We start from the raw sequence: 23785 nt of genomic DNA, 5'->3' as shown, positions 1-23785 counted from the left end.
CTCTCTGAAGCAGGGAAGATCTCCAGCAATCCTTTTTCATCCTGAGAATTAGTTTAGGAAGTATTTAAATAGAAATAAAATTCAAAGGACTCCAGGGATCAATTGGCAATTTGAAATGCAATATTCCTACAAAATACCTAAAGGCTAAAATAGAGAACCAAAAAGCCTACAAGAAAACTGCCAGTTTAGAAACCCCTGAATTTATAGTCAAGAAACATCCAGCTGAGACACCCAATAACACAACTCTGGAAAATCAGACCTAGGAATGGGTCAAAGTATTTATCAAAAGTAAAGTGCTTAGCCTGACGTTATACATTTTTTTTTAATTAAAGATACTTTCCAAAAAAAAAAAAAAAAAAAAAAACAGCAATCAAATAGTAGTTTTCTGAAAAATGGAGATAAAGTTTTCATCTTTTTTATCTTATCTGCGTTTCCTTAATGCGGTCTCCTCTGCGGCCTTTTACTTGCCTTTTGCTCCCATTTCTAGTTGCCGTGCATGGTGTGTGCCTTTAAGTTCTGGCTGCTCGCCAATGCTTGGTATCTTTTTAATTTGCTGTGCTGTTCTTGCAGAACATGCTTCTTCTAATGCCAGCGATAGTGAAAGTAGCTACCGTAAGTTATTGCTTTGGTTTGTGGCTTTTTTTCCTTTGCAATTGCCCCCCATTGCCTGTGGTGGTCATTTCAGATTTTTGCTGTTGTTGTTTTCATCTTCATCCAAAGCAAATGGCTTGAAATGAAATCATCCTTTGATGTGGAAAGATACAAAAGACACTAGGGCCCCCGGTGGACTCGTGTGATTAATGCAAGCAGTTCCAACCCCAGTGGACTGGCCTGTGAAGCAATTCTCCCCGAGAAGGTGGGGGGAAAGTTCAACCTGGTGGGTTTTGACATTCTGCCCCTGCCCCCAACCCCCACATAATTTAAACTCCCTGTATGAGGGTTGAAAGTCATGGTTTTATTGTCCTTCTCCCTTCTGTTCCTGACCCCCTTTACAAGTGAAATCTTTCTAAATTACGGTGTTCCTTTTAAATCAAGCATGAACCTTTTATATCTCTTCTCTCCTTGATTACAATTTTAAGGTAGATACTAAGATACTCTAACATTATGTGTTTGATGGTTGGGAAGTGATGAAAAGGTTTCATCCTTTAATGTTGAAGGGACTCACATTTTTTCTTTAAGTGAACAAATCTTGGATCAGAAAGCTTAACTGAAAAGGTAGGTAACTACTTAAAAGTATTTCTGGTCTTCGTTTGGTTACCTCAAGCCATTTGCTTAGGTATAAAAAAGTTCACCAAACGCCAAGCACATCCTTTTGATCCGTTCTTGTGGTTTCTTACCACCTACTTACTGGTTTTTGGTGACTAACATAGGTACATAATCTTAACTGGGATTTTTACAATTTCTACAATATTTCTTGGTACTCCTTACTGAAATGGGTTACTCAAATAGCAGTTGGTGAGGATATTAGAAAACTGCTGGCCCAGTACATATGACCCACAGCTACCAAGACAGAAATTGGTTGGGATTTTGTTCCTTGAATAGTGTATTAATTGAAAACTAGAATAGATTTTGTTGAGTTGGTTCTATTTTTTTTTTTCACTAGAGTGTGATACTTTACAAAACCATGCCTTTTTTGAGGTAGACTGCCACACAGTGTTCTTGGAATATGACACATTTAATTTGGATTTTGAGAAAGGCTTTGGAGAACCAGACAGAAAAAAAGCACAAAAGAGGAAAGGTGACAGAAGGGGTCAAGGCCAGAGGAGGGAGACAAAACACACCATGAGATAAAATAAAAAAATATTGTGATGCGATACCGTTGATCCGACAAATTTTAGAACCACCTAATTTTCTTCCTCAACAGAGTGACAAGCCTTATGAATGAAGGAATCACTGAGTTCTTATCCTCAATTTGGCCCCTAACCTTGTTACAATCTTCCTATTCTTACAATTTTACAATTATCCCAACTTGGAGAAACATTTGCCTCCCCACTCTCTTCATTTGATTTAAAACAAAGAACCCAGGCCAGGAAGAAGTGACCACAGATTTTTCTTCCTGACCCCTGAGGTACCCTCAATTTAGGATAAGGAAATACACCATTTGTCAGGTTTCATGGCCCTACTTTCTTTGCTGTTCAGTTTCCAGTTTTTAAGTGTTGTGCTTCCATCCTCCTGTAGATATAGGTATAGGAAGGAGATCACACCTTGTTTTTTTAATCCTTTTTATGGAAAGTATATACAAGAACTGCCTTTTCCTCTAGAAATCTTTTTAGAGCATTGTAGAGACCCATCTTTTCTCTTCCAGACCTGGGAATGTTCTACCTAGAATCACTGACTTTTAAAAATTGGGCCAAGGCTTTTAGCTGCTTGACAAGTGTTGATAGTAACGTTCCAAGATGACATCACATAATTCCTTTCACTCTCAGATAAATGTTAACTGAATGAATAAAGGCAACATTTGGAAACAGCTTGAATTATCTCTGAGAAGAGAGAAGAGTTGGAACTGGACTCTGTGGTATTACTAGAGCAAATACGGAATCTAATAATCTAGATTGATTTGGGTCTCACCTGAGGTTACAGAAGGTCAGCCTCTCCAATTGCTTTCTTTACAAATGAACAAAAGTAAGAAGAGCCTTTGTCAGAGCTTAGAGGAGTAGCTGATTTTCCTTTCTCCAGGATGGAAACATGAGGGGTTACAGAGGAATAGTAATTTATTTATTCAAGCAGCTATTGTAGGTCATTCTCTCTTCATAGGCACCATGAGACCCAGTATGAATCTCAACCAACTCCAGAGCTCAGCACATGTATAGTGAGAGAGAGAGAGAGAGAGAGAGAGAGAGAGAGAGAGAGAGAGCAATAAATAGCAAATGCACAAAGTGTGTCAGTTTCTAGGGTAGAAGTCTAGCCCAAGACAGTGATTTCAAAGAGGAAGTGACTTTAAACTGAGCTTTGGAAAGAAATGCTTACCAGCCAGATACGTTTAGGAAGAAACCTTCCAGGTAGGGCAGCGGCCTGAAAAAAGGCACACAGGCTTGGGACAGACATGGTTTCCAGAAAGTGCCATTTTAAAATCAAAATAGGCTGCACTTTCTATTGACTTCCTGGCTTTTGCTGTAATTATGACTACCTTATGTCTCATAAATAGCAGAGTAAACAAACACTAAAAAGACTGTTTTCCACTGATGTCCCGGTGTTATTTTTTACCCTTAGAATCATTCCATGTCCACTCTGGGGACAAAATGACTTTAAATCAGCAGTTAGAAGCAAAGACCCAGGCTGCACCATGCACACTGCATCCTGGAGTTACAGATTGTAACAACCTTATTTAAAAGCCTCATACATTCCTGAGAAGACACACAGACACAAACACACACACACATTTAAACAAACCTCAAATTCTAATAAATAGCTCAGAGCTTTGCTGCACCATCTCAATCATTATAGAATAATATTTTTTTCAAAATCTAACTATACTGAGCACTAGCCAAATGCAGATAATTATAGGGCACATTGTCTAATTATGCAAATGCCACCTCAGAACTATCTTAATTATGGACTCATTTCAGATTTCTGTCTGTCAACAAAGTAGTACAGTGCTGGCTGTATTTGTGGTTGTTTTGTGGCTTCGTTTTCAATTATCCTTGTATTGGGATGCAAGGAAGGCCATGCAGGTGTAATGGAGACTTTCCAATCCCTACAGCTAAAGACTGCCTTCCTCAAAGCTCAGTAAAACTCTTTTGTCATTATGGATAGGAGGAGCTGATGATTATCCTTCTAACCCATTGGTGCTCAACAGCTAAGTAGAATTTTTAAAACTAAAAGCTTAAGGAAATGATCTGAGTGAAGTTGAGGGGCTGATGAGGAGACCCAAGACTTTTCTATTGGAATCAGTCAAAACGATGCCCATATTCTTGTCCTTTGCTTCATGTCCCAAATATTGCCCTTATATTTCCTGTAGTTCTTTCGCCTTCATAAAGCAATTTTTCATTATATCTATTTTCTCATTTGATTTCTACAACAAAACTATGAGATGCATCTTGTAGTACTATTCCATTTTACAGATGAGGTAGCTGAAGCTCCAAGAGGCAATGTACCTCGCTGACATGGTGGCACTGCAGGTCCAACCAAGGCATTTTAATTCTGAATCCCTTACATTCCCACCCTCCCCTAGATTTTGTAATCCAGGCCTCTTCATGTTTTATCTGGAACATTTCATCCATCCCATCTACCTATCAAATTAATACAGCAGCAACCTTTATATAGCATTACCCATGTTCTAAGCCTGATGTTAAGGTCCTATATAGTGTATTAACTGATTTAATCCTCTGAACATCCCATGGAGATTCACGATGTGATCTGGAAGAAATCACTCAGTATCTTTGAACCTCAGTTCTCTCCTATGTAAAATGAGTAGTTTGGTTTCAAACAGAGATGGCAAGTAGATTTTAATCAAGATTACAACTCTGACCATTTGGTAATATCTGCCTGAAGAGTTGTCCTGGAAATATTGAGGCCAACTTAAGGCTCTGCAGTAATTCAGGCAATGACCCATTGTGATGCTGGTCAAGGACATGGGATGGGGGAGTGACATCATGTGCTACATACTCACCATCTATGAACCACAGGGACTTCAAACCCTTCCTTAACACTAACATTCTATGGCTCTAAGAACCTAATTTATTCTTAACAACCATCAAATGGAGGCACTAAACACTAAACTTAGAATATTAAATGTACTATCCCTGGTCTTCTCTTCCCTCCTCTCTCTTTTCTAGTTTCCAAAAATTCCGAAAGAACATCAACTTGCTTTTCTCTATCATCAGTGCATATCAAGGTCTTACTCCAAGTCCCTCTTATTGTGACTTGCTTCCAGTTCAAACACCAGGTGTTTCATGGAGATTGTTACAAAGGCTGTTTCCTGCAGCTGCAGATGCCCCCACACAGCACTGCTGCTCTCCCACTCTCAGCCATGCAGTTGCAAAAACAAGACCAAGTAACAGTTGGTACCCTTTTGTTGGCTGTTCTTCCCAAGTGCCAACACCTCTGGAACAAAAATAGAAAAACTACTACCAATCACAATTTTATGGAGATAACACAACTACCTTTTTTTAAGAGTTGATGTTTATAGGTGGTGTTCACAGGTGGACCCTCAGTGACTCTGACCCAGGTCAGCGGCTATCTCTGCCACCCATTCTTTGCTCATTGGTAAGGTCTGCTTCTATATCCCAGCCCCCAGAGAATTCTACATGTCTTGCCTTTTTGAGACAGTGTCATATACTCAACAAGGAGTCAAAAAAGGTGTGATTTTTAAATATTGACTCCACTACTTACTACCTGAGAAAACAGGCCCCATTATATCTTATGCTCAGCTACTTCATCTGTAAAATGGGTTATCATCAGAGCACCTACCACAAAAGAAATGGCTGTGAAAGCCCTTTATGGCCTGGAAAGTGCCATACACACATGGATTATCTTCCCTTCATTGCTGTGACCTTTTTCCCTCTGCCTCTTAGTCTTCTTTCCATTACCCATAGGGCTTTTCATTCTTGGACATGAAAGTGAAAATTGGTTTAAGGTGCCGAATTCACAGCTATTATGTGATACCAACCACCATAGCTTCCCTAGAAACTTCTTTACATAACACCTGACTGTCACAAAGTCATTAGAATTGGGATGGGCCTTGACATAGGGATATTGCCACTGCTAGTCTTACTGTTCTGAACAAGAAGCAGTGCCTGGTATAAGTTAGAAAGTAAACCAAAAAGCAATCGATGAACAAAGAACTACAGATCTGTCTAACAAAATTAATCAAAGCTATGTTGCTTTGACCTAGTTTTCTGAATCACAAATTCTATGGACTGGCACCAAATACCTTATTTAGAATGATTTGCAAGACCACAGGAAAGAGATTCCTATGGGAACATAATGTGTTACATTCATTGAGAGAAAACCACACTTCCTAAAGTGAAAGCACATAGAAATACAAAGTAGAAGCCACCTTTGGCTTCATTACTCATCCTGTTTTCTACCACTGAAATCAGAAGGCAAATTTATTGACATCATTATGTTAAGTGCTGGAGACACAGTAGTAAATGAAACCCACTCCTTGCCTTTATGGAGTTCCCAGTCTAGTGGTGGGAAATAAATATCACCTGATGTTTAAAACTTTTGTTAGACCATAGTTAGTATTCGCCTTTTACATTTTAATCATTCCACCTAAATTTCCCTGTAAAAATAGTCTAACATTAACTCTAAGTCTGCCATGCTTCTATTTCCAAAACTATACTTTCCCCCAACTATTTTACACCTGTAGTTTGATTCCTATGACCTCTACCTCTCAAGCTTTAGATAAGTGGGAACCAATCACTTTTTTTTGCCTCGCCTCCGTAAATGTCAGTTTTATTTATTAAAATGAATCATTTTTCTTGAATTTTAAAAGAATGTAAATCTGACTCTTCAATACCAGACCCCTGCCCAGATGTGAAAATGTGCCCTGAAGACTTCTAGGGAAGCTATGAGTAGATGCCACTTAGAAAGAACATCAGGCCCACTCTCCATGCCTTTAGGAAATAGGTTGGCCTAGCAGTGCCATTCTGAGAATAGGCCCTGCTTAAGGGTGAAGTAAGTATGACTTAGGCTGGGGCCATTTCTCAAGCTTATAAATGTAAGACACCCCTACCCAACCCCACCTACCCAGTCTCTAGGGAAGACATCTGTATTTCATAGTTTTCTCCACATACTTGCTTAATTTCCCCAAATCTGTTGTCAGTCTGCAACTGGCTGTGCTATGAACGCCTTTTATGAAATGAACTCACCTGGTCTGGTGCTATGGCTTTTGAAGGAGGAACATGTGGTGTTGACAGACAGACAGTGTTTGAGGGGTGATGGGGAGATAAAGCAGTAAGATTCATTGCCTTTTGGTTTCAGGGAAAACTACCTTCTCTGTAGAACAACAGACAGGAAGCCCTTTTCAACAATCCTAAACTATTTCCCATCAAAGGATAGTTATCCCTGGTCTAAAGCAAATAAAAGAGTAGACCCTTCTGGGTTTGCAGCTGAATCAGCCTAATCTCATGCCCAGGTCATCAACTGGATAAAATAGTTGACTGAAAAAAATATTTGCCAAAAACCAGTTTACCTTCCGTGGCTTTGTTGACTTGAGGCCCACCATGAATCAGAAGGCTGGTGGCAAATGACAGTGAGGGGCTGACACTTTAGCTACACTGTCTTTCTGAGGTCTTTCCCAGAGTTTCACGGCTAGATTTAATGGCAATTATCACCAAGGACTTAGGGGACTCTTTAATTTTTTACCTTCTTGATTGACTCAGCATTTTCCTGATGAATAAACATTAGAGTAAAATCCTCAGTGTCCAGTAATATATGCTGAGGAAGTTTTTGCATCATAAATGAAGCAAGCTAACACTTGCTTTTGAATAGTGTGCTTCTTTGGGAAATAAAATAGAAGATGAAATAAAAGGCCCCGAAATTCTGATAATCTAAGCATCCAACTATTGGATGGAGCCTGTTTTTGAACTAGACCAGTGGTCGGCAAACTGCGGCCCCTTGAGTGTGGCTCTTCCACAAAATACCACGTGCGGGTGCGCATGTACAGTGCAATTGAAGCTTTGTGGCCACACTCAAGGGGCCAAAGAGCCACATGTGGCTCGCAAGCCGCAGTTTGCCGACCACTGAAGCAGACGATCTTGTTTTAAGTAGTAATGCTGTGTGTAGGGGCCATGACGCGCCACTGCGAAAGGCAGCCTAAGAAGCCACTGCCCTAATGAGCTGCGGACAACTAGCCTCCATTGGTTACCTAGAGGCATGGCCACCGGTAACCTGACACTGTGACAGTGCTAAATAGTTTTATGAGGATGAAGGGAGTTTTGGAATCATTCGAGAAGAGAGAGTAAAGAAAATAAACCCTGAACTGTGCCTGTTTCCTGTGCTTCAGAGCAGTGCTTGTAGCTATAGTATATGACTGGTTGTTAGTCCACTGTACATTTCCTTTCTTCTCTTCCCAGGAGGGCAAGAAGACTTCATTCTTTCTTACGAGCCTGTCTCAAGGCAGGAAAGTAAGTTTCCCTGCATTCGCTGCTTCCTGAATTCCAGGCCACAACAGGTGACACCACAATAGGAGGGAAAGAGTGAAGGAATAAGGAAAATTAACTCTGCTTAATGCTCGGCTGTCCCAGGACACATGCTCTCCCTTTTTCCCTATCCCCAACACACACTGCTGACCATGGAGGAGGGAGCAGCCCCTCCAGATGAGTGGTCCTTAATGGAGAGCCCCGTCTATAGCACTGGATACAATCTCCCAGGAGACTGAAGACAGCTCAGTGTTGAGAAGGGCTTTCTAGCAGACCTGTCCTAGGTTACAGGTCATCTGTGGGCTGCTCCAGGAGCCTGCCTTTGCCTTTCCTGGAGGCATTCAGACAGAAGCTAATGGCTGTGACATTGTAGAGACAATGCAAGCATCAGATGAGGAGTTGTACCCAGTGAACTTCACAGTTCCTTCTAACCTCACACTACAAGGGAATGGGGAAAACCCCACAGAGTATAAACGGCATTTTGAGCCGAGGAAAAGAAATTATAAAAACATAAGTTTCTGTTACTACTAACAATTACTTTGTAAAGTCATTATCTAAACAATGGCCAAACAGCTGCTTTGGAATCTTTCTTCTCCCACTGAGCTGACTAAATGCAATACATGACTAAATGAAAAAATGTAGTTGTTTTGACATCGTGTAGGCACAGCCCAAGAGCAAGCAAAACCCCTCCAAATGCTTCTGAATTTCACTGACAGACACTGCAGTTGCTTTTTTCCTGTTAATAAATTCCAGAAAGTAGTCAAAGCAAACAAACAGGTTCCATGACAAACATCAATTTCCCAATGCAGGGCTGTATGGGCAATTTATCCAATGCAGTAATGCCCTCCGCAATTCTCATTGTTTGGCAATTTTACAGTCATTTCCATGTCTCTCTCCTCATCTGCCTCTTCCTCTCTACAGTAAACTACACTCGGCCAGTGATTATCCTGGGTCCCATGAAGGATCGGATCAACGACGACTTGATATCTGAATTCCCTGACAAATTTGGCTCCTGTGTGCCTCGTAAGTATCACTTGTCTTTTCTCTGAGGGGCGGGCGGGAAGGCTTGGCTCCCTTTGAGATGATAAAACGTAATTCTGTTCCTCCAATAGTCTCTTCAGTGATTCAAATATTTTCAGTTACCTACTGTCTATGCATCTTATCTGATGTTATCTGCCTAATGCTTTTCATCTATCCTGCTCTGTACTGTTCTCTATTTAGTGAGTATGGATGTTCTCCACACTGACTGTGCTCACCAAGAAAGCAGGATGGATCCTGTCCTTATAACTGTGATAGCATTTAAAATAGCGTAGGATTATGGATAGGCATCAGTATGTTCTTGTAGATTGATTGAAATGCCACTGAAGCATCTTTTCCCATAGAATGAGAGAGCTCAGAAACAGTCTTATGTTAAAATCACCTCAAAATGACTTAAGGCCATGCATCAGTTTAAAAATAAAACAAAATAGTCTTCCCCTGTGTGTTAATAGTCCCAGGTGTTGGGAGGATGAAGACAAGAAGGTGTGTAAATCTTTAATGTCCCCTCTAGGCCATTACAGACTTTAATCTACTTTGTCATATGGACAACTATCAGGTATCTGAGAGTATCCCTGTAAAATTCTTTCTGCACTACCTCCTTCCACCCACCATATATTCCCTACTCAACTCACTTCCATCTTTCTCACTGTCAAATTAATGCCTGGAAGCCTTCTGTGTATGTAGACAAACCCACCAGAAAATTTAAATTGATTAGCTAATTGAGCTCTTAAAACTGATCCCAACAAATATTTCTTTCTCACTGTACATTTTTAAAGCTCTATGCTTTGAAGTATCTCTTATATTTCAGTACTACACGTCACCTGAAATGCATAAGAATAGCAGGAATTGTATGTGTGCAGTACATGAACAGAAGGGAACTAGAATGATGACTATATCTTGTGAAACTGTTCCCAGTGAGGGTTTTGGGGAGAGATCCTGCCATAGAACCTATCCTGAAAAAGACTCTACATAGAAATGATCAAGTCAAACTACTTATAGCAACTTCCAGTTTGTTCCTCCAATTTTGAAAAAAAAACACACAATCCTTAAGTATCATTTTCATTTTCTCCTCAACCTTGCACACTCTTCTCTTAGTCTTTTTTTAATTAATAGCACTATAAAATGATAATAAACACGTGTTCATTGCACATGTTTAGAAACACGTTTCTAAAACTTGAAAATGCTAAAAATAGAGTTAAGTGAGAAAATAAAAACATACAGAATCCCACACAGTACCCAGAAATAACATCACTGTTAGTATTTTCCATCTATTCTTTCTATATGAGCATTTTCTCCTGTGGTTGGATACATATTAGATATATACAGTATTTTTTATTTAACATTAAAACTAGAGGGCCAGTGCACAAATTCATGCACATTGAAAGGAAATTAATTAGAAGAAATGTTTTAATATTGCTATTCACCCTTTCTCTATAAGTGTCAACCAAATTCACGATCAACATGACAGATGGAAACACATGCATGTGATTGGCGCCAGCAAGAGCTTTATATATATAGATAAACTTGCTTAATTAGACCTGCTTTCTGATTTACCTAAACTTTTTCCAGCCCAGGGAAGCACCCCAACTTCTCTTTCAAGTAGTTATCAGCAACACAGCAGTAAATATCAACACAAAGCAGATTATCATTATAGATCACACAGGGAGAACAAAGGATAAAATGTTTAACTGCAGCAGTGTTTGACTATTCTGCGCAGTGAGAAAACCTGAAGTCATTTTCAAGGTCCACCATTTCTTATTTCTTTTCAGTCGGGTCAAGTTTCTAAACTTTCTAAATCTCCATTTTCTGGCTAATGAAAAGAAAATAGGATTCTACTGAATCTCCTATCTACCTACTCCAGGACTTCTGTGAGGATAAAATGAGATGAGGCACAGGAAAACACTTCTCAGACATTTGGTGAAAATGTAAAATGTTTCCAACTGGCTGTAAAGCAAGTTGTGTTCCTGGGCTGAAGAAACTCCAAGGAGTCTAGACACTAGAGCAGTGGTTCTCAACCTTCTGGCCCTTTAAATACAGTTCCTCATGTTATGACCCAACCATAAAATTATTTTCGTTGCTACTTCATAACTGTCATGTTGCTACTGTTATGAATCGTAATGTAAACATCTGATATGCAGGATGGTCTTAGGCGACCCCTGTGAAAGGGTCGTTCGACCGCCAGAGGGGTCGCGACCCACAGGTTGAGAACCGCTGCTGTAGAGAGAGGAAGCCGAGCGTTGCTGCGTGACTTCATTACCTGGTGCCCACAGCAACCGTTTCCGGGCTGGGCTGTGGACCACATTTTGCGCCATGGGGTCTCGGCAGCAGCAGCTGCGATTTGGTGGGCTGTCACTCCAGGGTGGTGGCGGGGCCGGTGTCTCACTTGGGGGAAGCCGAGTGTTGCTTTGTGGGCGCGAGGCCCGCAGTGCCGTTCCTTTGTAAATGGCCAGTGCACATCACAGCAGCTCCTGCGTTGAGCGTCTGTTCCTTGGACAGTCAAAGGGACACTTAGCATATTAGCCTTTTATATAGAGAGATTTTATATAAATATTTTGAATTTTTACTATGCCATAATTAAGCATCTTCCTTTATGGGTATTTTGGGTTTTCTCTGCTTTTCACTATTATGGAATTGTAATTCAATGTTAAAGTTATTTATAATGTATAAACTGGTATAATTGAACATCTTTCAAGATAAAATTTTATGTTTTGGCAATTTTTAATATAGATTCCTAGAAATACTGTAGCTAAATCAAAGATTGGAAATATATTAACATTTTTTATTGATATTGATAATTGTTTGCTCTTCTCCTCTTACAAAGAATTTAGTCACCTCTAGCCACAATTAGAGTTGATGACTTTGAGTCCCACCTAAACTGTGATGATCTAATTTTATATATTTTTAAATTCCTGAATATATTTCTACTGTATGTCCTTTTATTTTCCTGGTTATATGACACATTTTCTTGCTTCATTGCTTGTCCCATAATATTTTATTGTGATATTACATCACTGAGAATCTGGATTTTGTAATTTTTCTTTATAAAATATTAAGTTTTTGTCCTGACTGGTAATAATTTACTGACAGATCAGCTTCTTCCAGTAATGATGGTGAAGATGGGTCTAGAGTAACTTTTCAAAATATGATCTTTCTGGGGCCACTGTATGACCTCTAGACTATCCATTAAGAAATGAAAGTGGAGTGAATGTAGTTCCCCTTATATGTTTCTCTTATCAAGAATCACAGCTCTGCACTGCCTGTTGTCTGATGCCTGAAAATAGTTGTTCCATATATTTTTGTCTAGTTTTATAGTTGTTTACAGTAGGAGGCTTAAGACTGGTACCTATGACTATGTCATGGTACTTCATATTACATATTTTTATCTATTTATGTTGGGTGTGTAGTGGGGTAAATAAGTGTAAAGAAGTTTATGGGCGTCAATGTAAGATCTTCATGTTATTTTTTTGTTTTATAAAGATACTACAAGGCCAAAGCGTGACTACGAGGTGGATGGCAGAGACTATCACTTTGTCATTTCCAGAGAACAAATGGAGAAGGATATCCAAGAGCACAAGTTTATAGAAGCCGGCCAGTACAACGACAACTTGTATGGAACCAGTGTGCAGTCTGTGAGATTTGTAGCAGAAAGGGTATGTTCACCAACCATCGTACACCTCCCCTGCCGACGGGTCCCAGCTGGCAAACTGCATATTTTGGTCATTACTCTTTCCTGATTGCAGTTGTAAAGTTTGATGAAATAATCCTTTTAGACCTCTAAGAAAAGAATCACTTTAGAGCATGGTCATTAATCTTTGTTCTAATCTCAATAAAATAAGCTGATGGACTTGAGGGGGAAAGGGTGTTGTATAAACATAAAGGCATTGAACAGCTTGAAGTTTATGAAGATTCCCTTTGTCCTTGACTTCGGTCCCAGTAAACAACATCGAACTTATTAAGGAAGCTTCATTACTCTTGGTGGTTTAGATCAGCATCCTTGAGTCTGTTTATTAGCAGGAGTTACGTCTTATCTCCCTGAAAATTTAAGATCCCCGTGATCAAGAGAGACAGATGGGCTGACTGCCTAGCCTACTACTGGCAAAAATTCCAACTTAAGGTTGTTGTTGTTGCTGCGATTGCCTCTCTGCTAATAATTTTAAGTGACTGGAAAGAGGAGAACATTCCAAAGAGAATAGGATAGAAAAGCACCTGAGTGTGGCTTTAAGATCTGCCTATAGAGACATCCAGATCTGTCAACAGAGAATTCATTTCATAAGAGGGGGGAAAAGAGTTATGAGCCAATTATATTTGTTATATAATTGATATTTATTGTTGGGTTGAATACTGTTTTCTCCCTGTTGATGTACTGGTACAAAAATGAAGTAAGAAATTTAAATGTCTACCTAAGAATACACTAAGCAGCTGCATCTATTTCCCTCTCTCTCAAAAGTTAGTTTCTATAACATACTGTTTGTAATCGGTTTCCTGGAGAATCGCATCTATTCTCCTCTTTGAACATAAAGATACAATCGTTGTTAACTCGAAATGTTCTGGCCAGTGAATAAATCACTTAGAAACTTTATGCAGCTGCTACACTTCACAGATAGCAGACTTGGAATCTATTACTTCTGTGGTAAAGGCTTCAACCATCTCAGTGCATTTCTCCTATTATAAGAGCTCAAGTATTCATGGACTCAGCTTCATTTTCACTTAAATATTACAGATGAGTTGTTATCCCCTATTTAGGGCTGTTTCTATCTGCATAATGTGCTTTTTCTCTTCTTGTGTAAAGTTCTGCCAGCATCAGAGTAATGAGGCCATTTCTCTCCAGGAGGTAGAATCTGATGTGTGGCAAATATATCTACTTTTCTAGAAATACTTTATAAAGCAACTCCTTGCTCTGAGCACTCATTGCAGTGGAAGCCAAGTTAAATGAGCTGTGCTATAATGTAATAGGGTTTCTATTCATTAACAAACAAGAAATTTACATACCCTGTGCAAGCCTCTCTCTCAGCATTTAAGATACAAGATTTAAGGTAGCTCTTGTTGTGAGTGTCCTCTGCTAGGCTGGGCATATCAAGGTCAGGATACATATCAGCACTCAGCAAATACTTACGGAATTATTCTAAATTCACATGATTACCACTCCTCCAAATTTACCCTCAGGCGGGATGAGACAATGAGGTGTCCGTTTATTCCAACCAACAGCTCTGTGAGTGCTCAAGATTTGTGTTTCCATCCTCCTAACACTGAGACTTTGGGCAAGTTCGTTCATATTTCTAAGCCTTAGTCTTCTCTTCTGTAAAATGCAGTTGATAATACCTACCTCCTAGATATGGGAATTCCTTCTGACAGTTGTCTTCAGAGATGGTTTCCGAGCTTTATGAGAATAGACCGGTCGCATTACATATGTTTACGTATCTCCTCTGGACAAAGCATCCGATATTTAGGGGAGATGGGTGCACATGATGCAGTGTGCAGATGATGTTTATTGAGTTGCACGCTTGAAACCTGTCTGGTTTGTGAACCACTGTCACCCCAATTAATTCCATTAAAAAGAAAACAGTTAACTGAGATAACACATGTGGAATGTCTGTCCCAAGGGCAGGCACTTAGTAAGGGAGTGATAAATATGAGTCATGGCAAGCATTCAGCAATCACCCATGTAACAACTTTTACTTGTGCTTTGCAGTGATCTTTCTCAACCCTGAGAAATCCATTATCCCTTATCTTCCCCTAACACACTTGCATTGTTTTCAGTGGCTGTTGGATTATGATCACTTTTTCTGGATTAACTCCATATTTTTCTTCTCTTTCTACCAGGGCAAACACTGTATACTTGACGTATCAGGAAATGCTATCAAGCGGTTACAAGTTGCTCAGCTCTATCCCATTGCCATCTTCATTAAGCCCAAGTCTCTGGAACCTCTGATGTAAGTGGAGGCCATTAGAGGCCTTCATCTGGCCCCTGTTCCATATGACACAGCTCTGTCACAAATGCTTACAAAGGGGAAATGCCATTATTGATTTTTTTTTTAAGCATTCCCTTTTTTTTTTAAAGCTGTATTAAAGTTTTTTGAGTCACTACAAACATGTCAGTAATTCCTTAAAATGTCTTCAGTAATGCTTCTTGACTTTTATTTTCATTTCACAAGTTGTTTTGTATGTGTATGTGTGTGATTGTTTTGTTGTTTTGAAGGTAGGTTGATTTAATTTGGTTGTTTGGTTTGGTTTTCCAAATGATAGATAGTATCATCTTCTAATTGTTTCTTACTTCTGAGAGCAGTTCCATTGGTAAATCTTTTTAAATGTGTGAATTTTTATCAAAGGAGTGGACAATATTTTAGACTCTTTTCATTGGCATTTCATTTTTTTGTATCACAGAATTCTTACGTTCCTTAATTAGAACCTCATGAATATAGACCACTATCCTCTATAGGGAGTTTCTTCATGGCTTTGCAGTAAAATATCTATTACTTAAGCCAACAGCCCCATGTTTGTGCACATTTATGAACAAGGGGGAAAATACCTTATATTATTCTTTTAATTTTCAGAAGACTTGTAAAATATCTTCCTTCAAAAGTCACTAAACAAATTGGGAAGATATTCCTGATCTGACTTGACTATAAAGTAACATATTTCCTTTGGCAGTTTGATAGAAATTGTGGGCATTACTTTATAGATAACTTCCGTACAAAAATGAGGCTGCAGTCGCCATAAAGGTAGCAGAACAAAGAGGCAAAGTTAGCAGGGACTTGAAAATTGATCAGGCCAGGATTGGTTCTTAGCTTTGCCACTGGTCAGTTCCATGACCTTGAGTTCCTCACCTCTAAACTTGGCACATTAAGAACATATACCTCATAGAGCTAGAAGAATGGTTAAACAGGATCATGAATGTAAAGTTCTTCATATAGTCTTTGGCATATGGGAAGCACTTGCTAAATAGTAGCCATTATTGCTATAAAATATATCAAGTTACCTTGTTATAAATGGAATAAAGCTATTTGATATTTGATCATCATAAAACATATGAATAGTACAGTGCCTTTTCCAAGAGGTCGCAAGAGTTTTGCCTAAATATGCCTGCATTTAGGCTTCAAGACTTCAGGGTATCTGACAGGCTGCAGAAGTGAACCACAAAGTTCTGGAAAACAGTGTTCATGGAAAGATCAAAGAAATTACTTACTCCCAGAGGTGAACACAGTTGCTTGCAGAGGCTATCGGCTACCTGCTCCACCATCTTCTCTGATGATGAAGAGATGAAGCAAGTTGCAGTAGCTGGAATTGCAGCCCAAGAGAATTCAGTTAAATATATAGTGGGTCTCTGAGGAAATTGCCAGAGTGATATCTTAAAAGCAGACTATATTCTCATAAATAAAAGATGGGCAAAGTTTTTATCAGGGTCCAAAAATAAAATAAGGAGATTGCCAGCAATTCAGCCCTGTGAATTTATGTGTTAAATTTTAACATAAAGAGCTTTGCCCATAGTTGGCACATGGAAAAATCCGGGTGAACAATAAAATAGTGGTTCTTGATCATATTATCCCCGACAGCATGTATTAAATTTCCCCTCATATAGGATACTGGGTGGCGTATTGCACAAAGTGAATTAAGCAACCACAAATTTCATTATGTAAAAGTAATTTATAATCTTTAACGAGCCTCATAAATTTTATGAGCAATGCTAACATTAAGAAGAAGAATAGAAAAATAGCCCTCACATCCTGAGAACAGCCTCCTAAAAGCCTGTTTCATAAATAGAAAAATAAGTTTCACATCGTCAACAGACAGTGGGATAAATGGCTCCTAGGAAGTGAGGCCTGAGGGAGAAATAGCAGTTGCACATTTGGGTCCACGTGAGATCGGGAGATAGTCCCATCTGGCACTCAGTAGGTCTACTTCCTTCCACAGCTATCAGATGACTTATTTCGTTTTGCCTTAAGGCATTGTCACAGCCACTTATCACCAAGGAAAATTAAACATACTGAAGGCTGGATTCCTCAGTGAGGACCAGGAATCTGTCAGAGTGGCTGCAGCCACATCCATAAGGCTCCAGTGCAGTAGTGGAGACATTCCAACCAATTCGCCCTCATTCATAAATGCGGAATGTGTACTTTCCAGTTCAGTTTTCCAAGGGTTTTACGTCAGCGGCAAGGCTGTCCTGAGTCGCTCACACCCCTGGAGGAGTGAAGGCTAGGTCAGCCGGAACAAGAGCGTGGCAGCTGTCACATTCAGGCATTGATACATCATCACACATTTTCTCAAGCGCATCTTCCACATCAAACCACAGAGCTTATTAGCACACACATGGCTGACTCTCCAGAGAAGCGTGAAATGGAGGGAGTGTTTGAAAGAGATGTTCTTTTTATAGTGTGCCCCTGTGACTTCTGTCCCTGCCCTACCCCATGACAATGAGAAGCTTTCGCCTTGCCACCCCCAGTGTGTTCTTACCTTTTTGCTCCTATGATGGCCTGTTTTCACTTCTGTCTTTAACTGTGACATAATTATATTTCCTTGTCTAGCTGTCCATTCATTCATTCATCCACTTATTCTTTCAATGTGTTGAGTCAGGTTCCTTGCCACATGCTGATAAACAAGCCATGGTCTCTGCCCTTGAAAAACTCCTAGGTTAGGCAAAAAAAAAAAAAAAAAAAAAATCATATATTAGAGAATTAAAAACCTAAATTTAGTCATTGCTACAAATAGTACAAAGGGAATTCCGAGAAGACAGACCAGCATGGGCCAGGGAAGTCAAAGAAGATCCAGAGCTACATGATTCCTTGACATCTGGAGCAAAACACTGTCTTCCCGTGTAATGTATCTCTTCATTTAGCCCAGCATTGTCTGCACCCGAGAGTGACAGCCACTCACAGCTTCTAGGGCTTGTGCTATTTGGGAGGAGGATCATAGATACCATCCCTCAGAACAAGATGAGTTTATTTCAACAGCAGGAATTCAGGAAATTCCCATTTCTTTATACTGCAGCCATCAGCATCATGTCCAGAATCATGTTAATGATTCTGACTTTGGTTTGAATTTTTTTTTTTTTCAAATAAGTCTCTTTTGAAAGAATCTTGGTATAATAGAAGGTCTATTTGACTTAAAAATGGTTAAAAAACAAAAAAAAACAACAACAAACCTTGAGTTCTTGCATCAGATTTACTCTTTATTAAATGTACAACCTTAGGCAAGTCTCTCTACTACTTCAGGCCTCAGATATTTGCTCTGAAAAAAAGGAATTGACTAAGACCATGTGTTCCAGACTCAGATCTCTGGCTTCCTAAGTGGCATGCAAAGGCAGCAATGCTTTCGAAATTCTACACCCATCTGGTCCACACATCCCAATGGACCAACTAAATATCTCTGCTCTTGGCCGGACTTCTATCAGCCCAGTGCAGTCAACACTGGTATTCTTATGATGATCAGAAGCAATGACTGGCAGGCTTTGATTAATAAATGTTTTTGATTTTAAAAACATGGAAAGATAAAATGTCTATTTAAAAAGTGTAATTTGGTAGGCAAAAAAAAAAAAAGTAATACTATAGGACATGGGAAGACAACGCTGCCACTGGTTAGGGATTAAAGAAGATTAGGTTATTTTCCATTTTTCTCTCACCTCAATTTGCCCTTGAGACTACTAGTCGGTTGGATTTAAATAAACTTACAATGATTAAGCAGTACTTATATACAGTTAATGATTCACCAATGGTTGACAGGCCAACAGAAAGAAAGGGACAGAGAATTTCAGGCATAATTCCTTTATAGCCCATTCTATCAGAACAAAAATAAGCAAAGTGAGCATTAGAGATTGTTCCTTAACAAGCGCCTCTATCCTGGCTCATTATTTGATAGTACTTGCTTGCAGTCTATTTGAAAATATTTTGGAACCAGCACTATGGATTGTTACACTCCCTCTATGTTCACTTTAATTCAAGCCTTCTTCAGCAGCTCCTTGAAATTCCATCTGATTATAAAAACAGAGGAAGTTCAGGGCGCTGGTTGCTACAGACATGCCTTGCCATTTGTCAAAGTTGAGCAGCAAGAGCTGCAGAATGCCTTTCAGCCTGAAAGATACATACACCTACCCAGCCAGAGTGCTCAGTTGGTTGAGTGTCATCCTCTGCACCAAAAGGTTGCCAGTTCGATTCCCAATCAAGGCACATACCTAGGTTGTGGCTTCAATCCCCAGGTCAGAGCATGTATGGAAGGCAACCGCATTAATGTTTCTCTCTCTCTCTCTCTCTCTCTCTCTCTCTCTCTCTCTCTCTCTCCCCTCCCCTCCCCTCTTACCCTGCCCCCCACCCCTTAACCCCCGCCCCTCCCCCCCCTTCCTCTCTCTAAGCATGTCCTCAGGTGAGAAAAAAAAAGACACACATGCCTAAGGGGCCTTCACCTCTCCTATAATTCTTTGGAAGCACTTTCTGTGTTTCTCCACTCCACATGGTTTCTGCTGCACATTAAAAATGAGCAGCAGCTCTTGGGAAGGATGGGGGAGTCGAGAAATCAAAGCTTTCTGAGGGGTCAGGACCTGAGAACAGCTAAGTCATGTTCCCTCAGATGTAATGCAGTCCAAAATGCTGTGATGTACCTTCCCTTCTGACCAGCTCTCTCCTCCCTCTGACCACCCTGGGAAGATCTTGTTCAATTCTACGGCCCACATTTAAAAGAGATCTAGATAGACTAGAACAAAGTCTAAGAAAGGTTAGGATTCGGAAATCATATCCAAGGAGAGACTAGATGAGGGATGTAGGACAGTTTATTCTGAAGGAGTGGAAACCTCAAGGCACACTGGAGGGCTTGATTTCAAGACCCTGATGCCTGTCGTAGAGGAAGGAAGTTTAGCCCTACCCTGTGGGGCTGGAGAGGGCAGAACAGGGACCAGTAACTGGAAATCATAAGGAGACAGGTCTGCTTCAACCCACTGTGGGGCCAAGAGATTGCAGGGGAGAGAGTGAGCTCCTGGGAAGGAGTCCTTGTTGCTAAAAATGATTCCAGCAAAGATGAGTCCCAAATGAAGACGGGAAGCTGCTGCTAAGATTACACTAAGTCTCCTGCGGGACTCATTTTTGCCAGACATTTTAATTTTTCGGGGTTTGAATAGTCCCTGTGCGTTCTAATACCAAACCCTCATTTTCCCAGGGAGATGAACAAGCGCCTCACAGAGGAACAGGCCAAGAAAACCTACGATCGTGCAATTAAGCTGGAACAGGAATTTGGAGAGTATTTTACCGGTAAGTTCTTTCTAAAAATTTTTTCAATTACAGTTGACATAGAGGGTGGGGCGAAAGTAGGTTTACAATTGTTGGTATGGAAAGTTTGTACAATAATGAATAAATAAGAATAAACTGTTTCGCATCCTCACCACTGTAAACCTGCTTTCGCCTCACCCTGTACATATTATATTAGTTTCAAATGTACAATAGTGGCCAGACATTTATATAACTTACAAAGTACTCACCTCGATAAGTCTAATACAGGTAAGCTCATTTCCCCTTGAACTGTAATAAAGGAGATAAATTGCCTGACATTTGGCATATTGAGGGCCTGGTATATCTGGGCCCCCAAACCTTCCTGCTGAAAATCCCTAATTTCCCTCTGCTTTACCCATTTGCTTTGGACTCCGGATTCTCCCTGCTCTGAATTAAGCTGCAGCCAGCTCCCAAGTTCCCAGGGGCCCTATCCAAAGCCAGGAACGCCAGATGCCACTGAGCTACTTCCTGCTACTAAGGACAGTTTAGGCATTGATACTTCATTAAGCTATCTCCCTGGTATTAGAAAACTTGAAAAAAGAAACTCTGAGGGCTCAGAATGTGCGCTGTCCAAAGCAGTCACTCTAGAGCAGCAGTCTCAGGGCCTCCAGCCTCCCCTTCAGTGACCTGGAGGTCGGCCTCCGCTTCAGTGACCTGGAGGTCGGCCTCCCCTTCAGTGACCTGGAGGTCAGCCTCCCCTTCAGTGACCTGGAGGTCAGCCTCCCCTTCAGTGACCTGGAGGTCAGCCTCCCCTTCAGTGACCTGGAGGTCGGCCTCCCCTTCAGTGACCTGGAGGTCGGCCTCCCCATTAGCACATGTGAACAAGAATCTTGAAATACTTCCTTGTGTTTCAATTAATTCCCTGTTAAACAAAACTATTTTTTTTTCTTTTTAAATATTTCCTTGGAAACATGAAGTTTGGGGAATAAAGGACGATTTTTTTTTATCTTGGGTACCCTGGGTTCTCTCATATATATTCATGAAACATTGATCAAATCCAAAGAGTGAGCAACATTTGTGGAATTTGCCTTACAACTGATAGTTTGAAAATAAGAACTTTCCTCCTGAATAACCTTATGTGAAGTTAGATATTTTCTTTTTTATCTTACTCAGAATAGAAAACACCAGTGGCATAGCAGTTAGCAAATATGTTGAATCGGGTAATCTTAAGTAAAATTTCTAATAATAACAAAGATAGGAGTTATAGTTCATCCTACAAGAGCATCCAGGTAGGATCATCAAGTCAAAAGAATGTATATTTGACAGTGGCTAATATTCGGGCATACAATACAATAATCAATACATTCTGAAGAGTGTTTTTAAAAACCTAAACCATGTTTCAGTAGCAATTTATTTCTAAGCCCTACTGTAATAAGGATAGTACTGATGTGTTTTAGAGATGTAGCTACAAGATAGTCGTCGTCCCCCCCCCCCCCCCCCCCCCGGCCCAGGAGATGATAAAATGTACTTAAATCTAAGTGACTTGGTATTTTAGTAATACACAGTTTATCACTTTGTTTATGTTTCCTCCTATTTATGTTTCTTATAAGTACTTACCATAAGATATTCTCAATTTGAGTATGTAGGGTAAAACTTCATGTTACCAGATGACTTGGAGAATGAATGGGATTTCTTTTTAAAGGTTTTGGGGGCTGAGGAGGTTAACTAAAGTTTCTTCCAAGAACTTTATTATTTCCTCTGTGTCTAAGTAAGTACAGTACAGACATATAAGGCCAGCTTTCTTTAATAAATGGGGAGCTCTCAATCTGAAAAATTGATTGATACCTACCTCAGGGCCTGGCCCAGAGTAGATACCCATAAAATGCAAATAAATGGCTGATTCATTGTCCAGAACAACAGACAGACATGTAGAAAGGGGAGTTTGTGTTGCATTTCTTGCTGATCCAGAACATGCCTTGAAAAGCACTTTTTTCATCATTGATGTGACCTTGCTTAAGTGAATTTTCTGCTTTTTCTTACTAGTGAAAAGTCACACTCAGTTTCCTGATGAGTTTGTCTATCACTGATTTGAGCTTCTGCTGCGTGATTGATGATTGATTCCTAATGCCGGGTGCATTTGCTTTCGTTCTAGCTATTGTCCAAGGAGATAGCTTAGAAGATATATATAACCAGTGCAAGCTTGTCATTGAAGAGCAGTCTGGGCCTTTCATCTGGATCCCCTCAAAGGAAAAGTTATAAATTAGCTACTGCACCTCTGACAACGACAGAAGAGCATTTAGAAGAACAAAATATATATATAATATTACTACTTGGAGGCTTTTATGTTTTTGTTGCATTTATGTTTTGCAGTCAATGTGAATTCTGATGAATGTACAACACAAACTGTGTGAAGCCATGAAGGAAACAGAGGGGCCGAAGGGTGGGACAGAAAAGACACTGCCGTATGCAGGAAGGCTTTGGTTTGCTCAAGGGGCCAGGCATAGGGATGAACCTCTGACGGGCTTGGTGCCCAAGCTGGGCAGCCTCCTCACCCAGCAGATGTCCAGAGCCGACTTAGCTGCTGAGCTCTCTGTATTTTTTTTTTTTTTTTTTTTTTTGCTTTAAAGAAAAGTTGCCAGCACTTGAACTTCACCAACCTTCCCATTACCCACACCTGTAATTGGTCCACTTTGACTTTTTATATGCACATCCTTTGATTTCTTAACGAGCAAAGGAAAGAACGAAGGAAAAAAAAAGAAAGGAGTCCGTTTGGAGACGGCATAATACCAGGGAAGGATGTGCGTGTAGTTTCTTTGACTGGCACCTGCAAAGACGAGCATTTCATAAAACTCACGAGTGTATGGAGGACTGACCCTGCTGAGAAGAGGGGGTTCCACCTGGGTTAGCTTCATGATTGTTTATTGTCTATTTTGCCATTTATAAAGTGAAAGAAGGCACTAAAGATGAGAATAATTTATACAATAAAAATATATTAAATGTATAGAAACACATTTCTATAGGTTAAAAAAGTTTTGTGAAATATTTTGTAAAGACTAATTAATGGAAAGACTAACTGTATGCACTACCTGCAGATTATCAAATTCAAGAACTGACCATTGCACTCTCCCTTCTGTTGCCAGTGATCCACTAAGAGCATCTGAGTTCCTTCCAAGTCTGACACAGGCTTCTCCCTTACTTACCTCCCATGGCCTCCCTATCCGATCACTGACAGACTCTCATGGAGCACATCCTTTAATGAGTTGCCCTCATGGATATTTTTTGGAAGACATTTGGTTAATGCATTTTAACGCTGATGGCTTTCAGAGACAAACTCATACCAACAAGCTAAAGGGAAGTTTTTGCTTTTTTCTTGATAAACAACCTGGGCCTGCCATGCAAATAGCTGAATAACTTTGTTCCTAGTTACTTACATACAATTCTTAAAGGGTCATGTAGTATTTTGGCCAATCGTGA

The 23785-nt window shown here is 40.0% G+C and overlaps 1 protein-coding gene across 11 annotated transcripts in view; it reads left to right on the top strand.

Annotated features, from left to right (window-relative positions):
- Positions 1-23318, top strand: part of DLG2 (discs large MAGUK scaffold protein 2) — a gene marked incomplete at its 5' end in the record, with an annotated part of 1947716 nt that extends 1924398 nt beyond the window's left edge. For 7 of the 11 annotated variants that reach the window (XM_081100118.1, XM_081100117.1, XM_081100121.1 and 4 more), the window contains 6 exons: positions 8022-8072; positions 9009-9110; positions 12603-12775; positions 14946-15055; positions 20262-20353; positions 22464-23318. In XM_081100118.1, coding sequence (XP_080956244.1) covers positions 8022-8072; positions 9009-9110; positions 12603-12775; positions 14946-15055; positions 20262-20353; positions 22464-22570 — 635 coding nt within the window. In that variant the 3' untranslated portion in view covers positions 22571-23318. Of the gene's footprint in view, positions 1-570; positions 613-8021; positions 8073-9008; positions 9111-12602; positions 12776-14945; positions 15056-20261; positions 20354-22463 lie in introns of all 11 variants that reach the window. The other 4 variants (XM_081100115.1, XM_081100116.1, XM_081100124.1 and 1 more) reach the window with 2 other exon arrangements.
- Positions 23319-23785: the final 467 nt, after the last annotated feature.

The sequence above is a fragment of the Myotis nattereri genome, assembly GCF_964212035.1.
Source record: "Myotis nattereri genome assembly, chromosome: 9".
NCBI classification, from domain to species: Eukaryota; Metazoa; Chordata; class Mammalia; order Chiroptera; family Vespertilionidae; genus Myotis; species Myotis nattereri.
This window is presented reverse-complemented; position numbering and strand designations above follow the sequence as displayed.